At 36.3% G+C, this 10,046-nt stretch overlaps 1 protein-coding gene and 1 pseudogene across 1 annotated transcript; both read left to right on the plus strand.

The window, feature by feature from the left end:
* Positions 1 to 340: 340 nt before the first annotated feature.
* Positions 341 to 7,041, plus strand: LOC137737138 (lysine--tRNA ligase, cytoplasmic-like). The gene is made up of 17 exons (XM_068476526.1): positions 341 to 543; positions 727 to 793; positions 1,324 to 1,392; positions 1,488 to 1,650; positions 1,741 to 1,843; positions 2,686 to 2,771; positions 3,844 to 3,962; positions 4,047 to 4,109; positions 4,513 to 4,638; positions 4,758 to 5,040; positions 5,140 to 5,236; positions 5,327 to 5,486; positions 5,900 to 6,043; positions 6,138 to 6,206; positions 6,289 to 6,432; positions 6,544 to 6,595; positions 6,754 to 7,041. Exons 1-17 carry the CDS (start codon positions 467 to 469, stop codon positions 6,768 to 6,770), a joined length of 1,839 nt encoding a protein of 612 aa, XP_068332627.1. The 5' UTR covers positions 341 to 466; the 3' UTR covers positions 6,771 to 7,041.
* Positions 7,042 to 7,580: 539 nt separating this feature from the next.
* On the plus strand, positions 7,581 to 8,886 carry LOC137736029 (probable pre-mRNA-splicing factor ATP-dependent RNA helicase DEAH5; annotated as a pseudogene).
* The last annotated feature ends 1,160 nt before the right edge of the window (positions 8,887 to 10,046 follow it).

Below are 10,046 nucleotides of genomic sequence, written 5' to 3' on the forward strand. Positions count from 1 at the left end.
AAATAATCATAACTGCACATTTTGATGAGTTGAGAGATCAATGATAATGGACTTTTAGTTAATGGACTATTGCTCTAATTGAGTTAAAATTGATAGATCATTACTACAATTTACTCTATTTAAATTATATAAGCCATTAAATAATAAATTAGTATGCGGTGTGCATTCAATAATCGTGGGGCGCATAAAACAACCCAAAACAAATCCAACTTCAAAAAAATAAAAAAGGGAATGTCATATATAAAGTGAAATCCCCAATCCGAATTGCGTTCTAACCAAGCTAAAGTAAATATGATACTGTAAAAAACAAGAAAGTATGTGAACTTATTCCGACCCTGCCCGCCCTATATAACCGAAACGGATTGTAATCTTTTACTACCCCGGTTGGCAAACTCTAGCTCCACTAGCACAAAAAACCCCAGAAAACCCCCTCTCTCATTTTCCACCCTCGTTCCGAATCGCTGCAATGGCGGGCACGTCCGACGAAACGCCGAAATCACTCGCAGATTCGACTCTGGAATCGGAAGGAGCTATGAGCAAAAAGTACGTCCCGAATAACCCCTGTTTGGTTCCTGAGAAAAGAAAGTTTGCCTTCGAAGTCCGGCCATACTACTTTTTTTTGTTTTGCTTTTAATCCGTATGGTTTTTTGTTTTAGCTGCTTAAGGTGTTAGTTTTTTGTTTTTTTGGTATTGATCGTGTTGAATTTCGTGTGGGCGTGCTTACAGTGCACGGAAGAAGGAGTTGAAGAACAAGCAGCGGGAAGAGGAGAGGCGCCGAAAAGAGGAGGAGAAGGTAAAGCTGGTACCTTTTGTCTGACAATGCTGTTACTTCTTTTTTTTTCGTTATAGTGGCGGCAGTTCCGTCCCGAATGTCGATAGGTAATGGGCGTGAACATCATAATCGGTTTTCTTATCCTGATTTTGGCTGAGTGGTGTATCTAATTTTATGCAAGTAGTGTTCCCGTAGTGTTTTCGTGGTCATTCAGTATATTTTGGTTATTAATTTGTTGTATAAGGTCAATGTTTGAACCCTGGAGATGAGTTGATACCGCAATGCACCATACTGGTTTTTTCTTTTTTCACAAATTTACATTATGCGATACTTAATAATCTGATTTTTGTTGCATATGTAAGTATTGGTTTCCCATTAACTCTATATTTGGTGTTTTGTTTTGATCCATAAAAGTGTGAATTGATACTATTTAGTCACTTGAAATCTGGATACACTTGAGCGATAATTTGTGATTGCTTATTGCTCAGGAAAGTGCTCACCGTATTTGATTATGAAATCTTATATGAAATAAATTTGCAATTATCTCGCAGGCTGCTGCCTTGGCAAGCTCGCAAGTTAAGAAAGATGTAGCAACTGAAGATGACGAAATGGATCCAACGGTGCTCACTAATTTGTGTTGTCTTATAGTTTTTCCATCTAAATGGTTCAAAGCTTACTTAGTTATGACCTGAGCATCATGACTTTTTTTTGGCAGCAATACTATGAAAATAGACTGAAGTATCTTGCTACCCAGAAGGCAGATAAAAATCCATATCCTCATAAATTCTTTTGTTCAATCACTGTACTTGAATATGTAGAGAAGTATGGAAGCTTAAACGATGGGGAGCATCTTGAGGATATCACTGTTTCATTGGCTGGTATTCAAATTTACAGGCTTATATTTATCTAGGGTATCATCTGTCACGCATTTTATCTTTGCTGATTTGAAAATTTTACTCCCATGCAAGGGCGAATCATGAGTAAAAGATCTTCCAGCTCTAAGCTCTTCTTTTATGACTTGCATGGTGGCGGACCTGATGGTGAGAAGGTCCAAGTCATGGCTGATCTAAGGTATAAAATTGTTCTCGCCCCCACTTGTTTGAATATTTATAACAGTTGGTTCTCCTCCTTTTGTTGAAGTGTGTGGTTTAATTTCCTACTGAGAAATATGCTCTCTTAGCTCGAGGCTAGTGGTTTTGTTTGATTCTCTTTGTCAGAACTCAGGACTAAAAATTACAAGCTATGTGATCTATCTAATATCTAATCGATTAATTAGCAAAAGGATGAATGTTCTTTTCAAGACATTTTTTATGAGATTAAACTTAATGAAAAATAAGGAGTTCCAATGCAGAAGGATGAATGTTCTTTTTAAAGACAGTTTTGTATTTGTATTATGTCTAGTTAAACACTTTTAGGTACAACGACTACATTGAATATCTACTCTCTTCATATTTTTTCTCTCTATTTTTTCCCCAGTATCTACTTTTGCAATCCTGTAAGAAATGAAAGAAATGGTAAACTTGTTTCAGCTTTGTCTCATGTTACTGTATGAAAATTTGACCTGGCTACAAATACTTATTTTTGTGTTGCACATAAAAGCCACTGATTCAGTCCATCCTTTCTTGTCTTCCATCTAATTCTCCAATTCTATGCAAGTGAAATTCTGTGATCACATAATATAGAGAAATTAGTCTTGCAAAATTAGAAAGCTGATTATTGTATTTAAATATTGCAAGACAGCCATTACCATGGAAAATTCTGGATTTATCCCTGTCTAGGTAGATGCAAGCTTTTTGCTTCTCATTAAATGTGGTTGAGTTAATCTTTTCAGTACATTATTACATCCCTTCTTGGGTTTATTTCTTTTACTTTTCATTATCAAAATTACTTAAAGGACTTCATTTTTCATGCAGAAAATCAGAGTTGGATGAATCTGAATTTTCTAAGTTTCATTCTAGTGTTAAGCGTGGTGATATTGTCGGTGTGACTGGGTTTCCAGGTTTGTAGTAGCTGTTCACTTACCTTTTGCATGTTAGTCATGATTTTTCCTTTGGAATGAGATCATTTTTTATTTTTTTATATAAAATCCAATTTATAATGAAACTATGAGAAGCCTTTTCTTTTCAACCTGGGTAAAGGGTAGCTGTAGACTTATGTGATTGAATCCCTGAACTGCTGATGTGAGTTAAACAAGTTGGCCAGGGCAGTGTGCCCTTGAGCCGAGTTCAAATCCCATCTCCATAGATTATAATAGTTTGGAATATATATATATATATATTTTTTTTTTTTTTGCCAAAAGATAAAAAATCGCTGAATTGGTGTTCACTGTGTCCAAGCATTGGAAATATTTAGGTTGCTTTACTTTTTCAAGTATATTATTGATCAATTTGACTAGTCATTCCATGTTTTTATGTGTGTTGAGAACTTTTGTATGGTTAAAAAAAGACAAGGGAGAAGATTCTAAATCTACGATGAAATGAAAAAGATATACAAGGTTGCTGTGATCCTGAAAGATATACTGAATAGTTGCCTAGTCTATGAATGTTTTGCATATTATATTGCTGCTTTTCCTAAGGTTACAAGGTTCCATGAATAATATACTGAATAGTTTCCTAGTCTTTGGATTTTTTTTATCTTAAATTGCTGATTTTCTTCAATCTCATACTTATAAGGCAGAGTTACAAGATTTGTGCTTGCACTCATTGTGGATTTGATTTTGGTCTCACTGGTTGTGGATCTAATGATAATTTCGTCCAACTTCACTCTCTTAATGTTCTATTAAGTTTGGCTTTCCTGCCTTCCTGTCTAGTTGACTGAAGCTTTAGTTATAGGGCCCTAAAACCATAACACATCCTGAGCTTTCTGCTGGTATCTTTGAACATTTGTATTTTTTTTTTTCTTTTTTTAACTTTACTGGTTTCTCTCTAAATTCAACGGGGCCTTGTAATATAACATGTCCTTAGGCATCTAATGATGAAGGCACTGCTGGATTTTGTGTTGTTTGGGACTATGAACTGTTAATTTTTCTGAATTATACAGTTTTCTGATTTGTTTCTCTTTTCATCTCACAGGAAAGACTAAGAGGGGGGAGCTGAGCATTTTCCCAAGATCATTTATAGTCTTATCACATTGTCTTCATATGATGCCAAGACAGAAAGCTGGTCCTGCTTCTGATAATGCTAATGTCAAGGTGATCACTGAGCAATGATTGTATTTTGACTTTGTTTACGCTGCCTGAGCTCTTTTCATGACACCACAACATACAATTCTGCAGAAAACGGATCAATGGGTCCCAGGAAGTCCCAGGAATCCTGAAGCATACATTTTAAAAGACCAGGTATTAATTGATGAAGAAACTTTTACAATTATTTTTGCTAACTTTGAGAACACTATGATTAAATTTTTGGGGTCGGAATTACTAATGATTTATGTCTATCTAGAATATTCATGCTTGTATTTGCAATATTGATTTCCATTTATTGATGTGATGTCAACTGGTACCCTCATTTCTATGTTAGGTTTTAGTTTGTGGGGGTGATGTTTTAATGACTTAATGTCCTGTCTACTCTATTGTTTTGTTCCACCCTTTTGTTCTTTGTTTCTGTTTGTTTGTCAAATTGTGATTTGTTTTTACTTGTTCTTTTTACATTTTGTAAATAATAGTTGTACTACGTTATTCTCATTATATTTTATATTGTTCATTTTTTGTTGTTTTCAGTGTTTACTGTCTTTCTTGGTAGGAAACTCGCTATCGTCAACGTTATCTGGATCTAATATTGACTAATGAGGTTCGGCAAATATTCAAGACCAGATATAAAGTCATTCAATATATTAGAAGGTTCCTGGACAATCTGGACTTCTTGGAGGTTAGTCTTTCATCACGTTGCCCTTTGTATTCACTGCATTTTCATGTTAGTTTGTTGGTAGTCTCTTACATTTTGGTGTCTTTGTATCTGTCGTTTGCTTCTGCATCTCCCATCCTCAGGTCGAAACTCCTATGATGAATATGATTCCTGGTGGAGCGGCTGCCCGTCCTTTTATGACTTTTCACAATGAACTTGACATGAAGCTTTTCATGCGTGTTGCACCGGAACTCTATCTCAAGCAGCTTGTTGTTGGTGGCCTGGATCGTGTTTATGAGATTGGAAAACAATTTAGAAATGAGGGCATTGATTTGACTCATAATCCTGAATTCACTACCTGTGAATTCTACATGGCTTATGCAGACTACAATGATTTGATGACGCTGACTGAGGAAATGTTGAGTGGTATGGCTCAAATAATGGATATCTTGAACAATGATTCCTTGTCCCTTTCCCTTTTGAGACTACTTGGATTTGTTTGCTAATATATTAAGTCTAAAATAGGTATGGTCAAGGAGCTAACTGGTGGGTGTAAAATCAAGTATCATTCAAATGGGCTCGACAAGGATCCAATTGAGATTGACTTTACTCCTCCTTTCAGGTCTGTAAACTATATTTTGGTCATGCATGTTACAGCTTAAACACATGTTAAAAAAAACTTATCTGGTGGTTTTAATTGTTACTGCTGCAGAAGGATCGACATGGTTGAGGAATTAAGTAAGATTGCAGGTCTCAACATAAATCCAGAGAATCTCTCCAGTGCAGAAGCTAACCAATATCTTAAGGATGCGTGCAAGAAGTTTGATGTCAAATGTTCCCCTCCTGAAACAACAACTCGTTTGTTGGACAAGGTAACTCATTTTTTTCTTCCTCCTATATATTGTTTAAAATCACGTACATGAATCAGGATACTACCTCTGGTTTTGTGTGCTGGTGGAATGACATTGTAATCAATGCAATGTTAAGCTTTTCTCAAATATCTAGTCTGGATGACAATTTTCAGTTATCATTTATGATATGACAATTTTTGTTCATAAAAGAATTCCCATGACTATCTTATTGCGTCATTGCATCTGTCCTGCTCTGGAGTCTGTTTGAATTTGTCAGTTATTGCCGGTGAATTATCAGATGTCTTGTAGATGTCTTTATATTTTCTTTCCATTGTCAGTTAAGAAAAATCCTTGTCACTTGATTGGAATCTTAATGTGTGATGGTTATGGAAAATGACTCGTGCATCATTTTGTTTCATTTTCTATTTATGCAGCTTGTTGGGCACTTTTTGGAAGAGACGTGTGTAAATCCCACTTTCATCATTAACCATCCTGAGATAATGAGTCCTTTGGCTAAGTGGCATCGATCAAAACCTGGCTTGACTGAACGTTTTGAATTGTTTGTCAACAAGCATGAAGTATGCCAACCAACTTGAAGATTTGAATGATTTCTTTATTGGCTACCTTTTTCTTTGTCATTAAGATTGTGAATGATTTTCATTTGCTTTCCAGCTTGCCAATGCATACACAGAGTTGAATGATCCCGTGGTACAACGCGAAAGATTTGCTGATCAACTCAAGGTATCACTTAATTGTTTAGTTATGGTATCTTATAGAAAATTGTATAATTTCTTTTGTGATGATACATGTTTTTGAGTTTCAGGACCGACAATCAGGTGATGATGAAGCAATGGCTTTGGATGAATCATTCTGTAGAGCTCTTGAATACGGGTTACCTCCAACTGGTGGTTGGGGTTTGGGCATTGATCGGCTCTGTATGTGGTTAACCGATTCACAAAATATCAAGGTCTCTCTCTCTCTCTCTCTCTCTCTCTCTCTCTCTCTCTCTCTCTCTCCCCAATCTTGTGTATGTTACGTGTGAATTTTTTCTCACCATATATTGTTTGTGGTTGGACAGGAAGTTCTACTCTTCCCGGCTATGAAGCCACAGGATGAGACTTGTGCTAAATGTACTAACTCTTCCTTTGGAGTAACTTTCCCGGAAAAAAATTTAAAAAACCTTGTGGACCTGAACTCTGCTTCTGTTTATGCTATGCTGAAGAATGTTATGTTTAATTTGTTTACTTAGACATGGAGCGCTAACCATTGTTCTTTTGACATTGTTCAGCCACTTTGGGTGCTTGAGATTATCGGGACTCAGCCATCGATTTTATGTAGCTTCATCGGACTTCAAGCGGTGGTCTTATTGATGGCGAGATGTAGCTTTTGGTTTGATTTTCACTGTTATATCTAAAGTATTTTAGGTAGATATATAATTGTCTGAACTATTAATACACTTACATGAGTGAATGTGACTAATATTTATGAATTGCCAGACTTTGTTATCCCTTACTCCCGTTGTGTGTGTTAGTTTGTTTGAATGGATCTCTTTCGTCTGAAAGGAAAAAGTTGCTCTCTCGTTTCGTCATGTACAATATTCTCATCTCATCCCTCACATTTTCCCGTTTGTGTTTTCTCTTACCTTCTGTTTGTTGGTTCGTTTGATATCCTAATTGCATAGCCACAATCTGTTAAGCATAATGAAGTTGTAGTGAAAATCTTTGAACTAGATTTAGAACTATGTTTTTTCCTTTTCTTTTTGGCAAAAACGCGATATAATATATAAACAAATGTGTATTTATGTTTAAGGAAATACATAATTGTATTGTGATGTATAAATTGCCAAATAGAATGACATAGATTAAAACATAGGGAAACAAGCATGTAGTAATCCTTGCCCAATTTATTGAAAAAATAAAATAAAAAATTAAAGTTTATATTCTCTCTTTAAGTGAGAATTGCAATCTGGGAGGGTTAGGCAGATTTATATGCCATTTCTTATTTTTCAAATGCTTAAGGATTATTCGAGACCTTGACCAGTCGCCTAGGGATTTTTAGAACGGTGCTTGAATGGGAGCTTGACATTTAAATATTGTGGTTGACTTATTACTTAATTTTGCGTTAGATTTCTCACTTTTTAATACAATAAAATATAGTTGAGTATATACTATACAAAGAAAAATGATAAAACACAATTTTTTTAATGTACAACTCTATTTAAATTTTAATCGTTTAGTTAATTCGATTGTCATAGATAAAAGAGAAGCCAGGCAAAACAAAGAGTTGCAGCCACGTCCGTGGCCAAAAGGGTTGCTGATGAATATGGTTGTCGATTAGGGGAGGAAGTTGGGTACTCTATTCGGTTTGATGATTATACTGGATCCGATACTGCGATCAAGTACATGACCGATCTGATGCTTTTAAGGGAAATTTTGAGTGACAAAAACCTGTCTCAGTACTCCATGATCATGCTTGATGAAGCTCATGAAAAGATGAAAGTAGTTGGTGGAGAAGCTCCGGAACTGATTATTCTACCAGCTTATGGTGCCCAGCCGAGTGCAGAGCAATCAAAGATTTTCAAGCCTGCTTTGCTCCTTCAGGGAAGAGAAAAGTGGTTGTTGCAACCAAATTTGCTTGAAGCCTGTTTGACCATGATGGGATATTCAAAATAATTTTAACCTGGAGATTGGGATTGATTTGCTGGTCGTAACTCCACCATCGCAAGCATCAGCCAAGCAAAGAGCTGGGAGCGCTGGGCTGACAGGGGTAGGGGAATGTTTCTGCCTTTACACCGAGAGCGCTTTTCACATTGAGATGTCTCCTACCGCAGTTCCAGGAATCCTAAGAACAAATTTTGTGCATACTACATTTACGATGAAAGCAATGGGGATCAATGATCTTAAACCTTTTGAGTTTATGGATCCACTGTCACCCCAAGCACTCCAGTCTGCCACGAAACAGCTGCAAAGTCTAGGAGCTTTGGATGAAGAGGGGTTACTGACCAAATTGGGTAGTAGAATGGCACTGTTGCCTCTGGATCCACCTTTGTCGAAAATGCTGCTTGCCAGTACGAACCTCGGATGCAATGATCAAATTGTGACCATTGCCATGCTTCACGCAGGAAATATCTTCTACAGGCCTAGAGAAAAACAGAGCCAAGCAGATCAAAAGAAGGCCAAGTTTTTGCAGCCCGAAGGAGACCATCTAACTTTATTCACTGTTTGTGACTTACGAGACTCAGAAAGCCAAGAATTGTTCTAAACCCTGGTGTTCTGAGAACTTTTTACAGTTTCGGGCCCAGACTAATATTTTTGCATTCCATGCGTGCTGTAATGTTTATTTTGTTGGTTATTTTGTGGACATAGGTGTGTGTAAGAATCAATCATCTTCTATTGGAGCATTTTCACTCGTACTAAATTGACACGTCTAGATCTCAAATTAAACCCAAAACACACCTCCCATTTTGGTCTGCTAAGGCTCCTTTAGCCAGTAGCCATGTAGATTCTAAATCCAAGCCTAAATCCTTGATGCTGATGTCAGTTGGTTATTAATATTTTATTTTATTTCTTTTACGGCGCGTGTGCCCCATGCATTTATTACGTAGAATGCCACGACATAATCTGACGCCCAGGGCCCACCACAACGCCTTTTTAGCATCCAAGTGATACTTCAATGGTAACTTGCTCTGTAATGTAATATTGGCCGTTCATTTCAAATTCTTATTTTGATTCAACCGTTATTATTTTTTTCATAATATAAAAAAAAATTTCTCAAGAAAAAACGTAAAATTTTCTAAAAGTAAAATGAATAAGAATAAATAATTAAAAAAAAATTCCAACGGCTATTTTGAATCTTTTCTATAAAGACTAAATAATATCCACCTATTACAAATTAATCTCATTTGTTCAATAATTATTAAATATTATATTAAAAATTAAAAATAAAATAACATTAATAGTAGTGTCATGACAATTTACTCTTTAAGTGAATAGTAATTACCATGACAATTCACTCTTTAAGTGAATATGAATAGTAATTGCCATAAGTCTAATCCTAGATCCAGATCTTCACCAGCTCACCAGCTCTTTGCCTCTCTTTTGCCCCAAATACAACCCTCAACTATCCCTCCCTCTATGGCAAAAACACACCCAGTAGACCCAAAAAAAAAAGAAATAAATAAATAAATAAAGGTATAGGATTTACTGAGTCACACTCAATCCACCTGAAATCGAACACTCCCACCCTTTACTAGCTTTCTTCGCCTCTCTTTCCCAGTAAAGACAACCTTAATCTCTCCCTTTCTCGCCGACAAAAACACACGTAGTGAACCAAAAAAATTAAAGGTATAAGATTATCAAGTCACATTTACAATGCATTTTCAATTCAACTAGAATCGATTCCTCATCCCAGCTCTATGTCGCATCTCTTTCCCTATTCAATGAGCGAATAAAATCCCTCAACTCTCCGCCTCCTCCTTTGTTAGCCAGGAGTGGAGATAAGAATTGATGATGAGATTAGACTGCGTGGAGATTGTGATAAGGTAAGTTGGTTTGTCCTCATCTGCATGTAGGGCAAAAGGGG

Source organism: Pyrus communis, chromosome 6, assembly GCF_963583255.1.
Source record: "Pyrus communis chromosome 6, drPyrComm1.1, whole genome shotgun sequence".
Classification (NCBI taxonomy): domain Eukaryota; kingdom Viridiplantae; phylum Streptophyta; class Magnoliopsida; order Rosales; family Rosaceae; genus Pyrus; species Pyrus communis.

What these genes read in the sequence shown, in the direction of transcription:
- LOC137737138 (XM_068476526.1), top strand. Translation starts at nt 467, where the DNA reads ATGGCGGGCACGTCCGACGAAACGCCGAAATCACTCGCAGATTCGACT. An exon ending in TATCACTGTTTCATTGGCTG is followed by an intron (nt 1,651 to 1,740) that starts GTATTCAAATTT and finishes CTCCCATGCAAG; the next exon opens with GGCGAATCATGAGTAAAAGA. An exon ending in CCGATTCACAAAATATCAAG is followed by an intron (nt 6,433 to 6,543) that starts GTCTCTCTCTCT and finishes GTGGTTGGACAG; the next exon opens with GAAGTTCTACTCTTCCCGGC.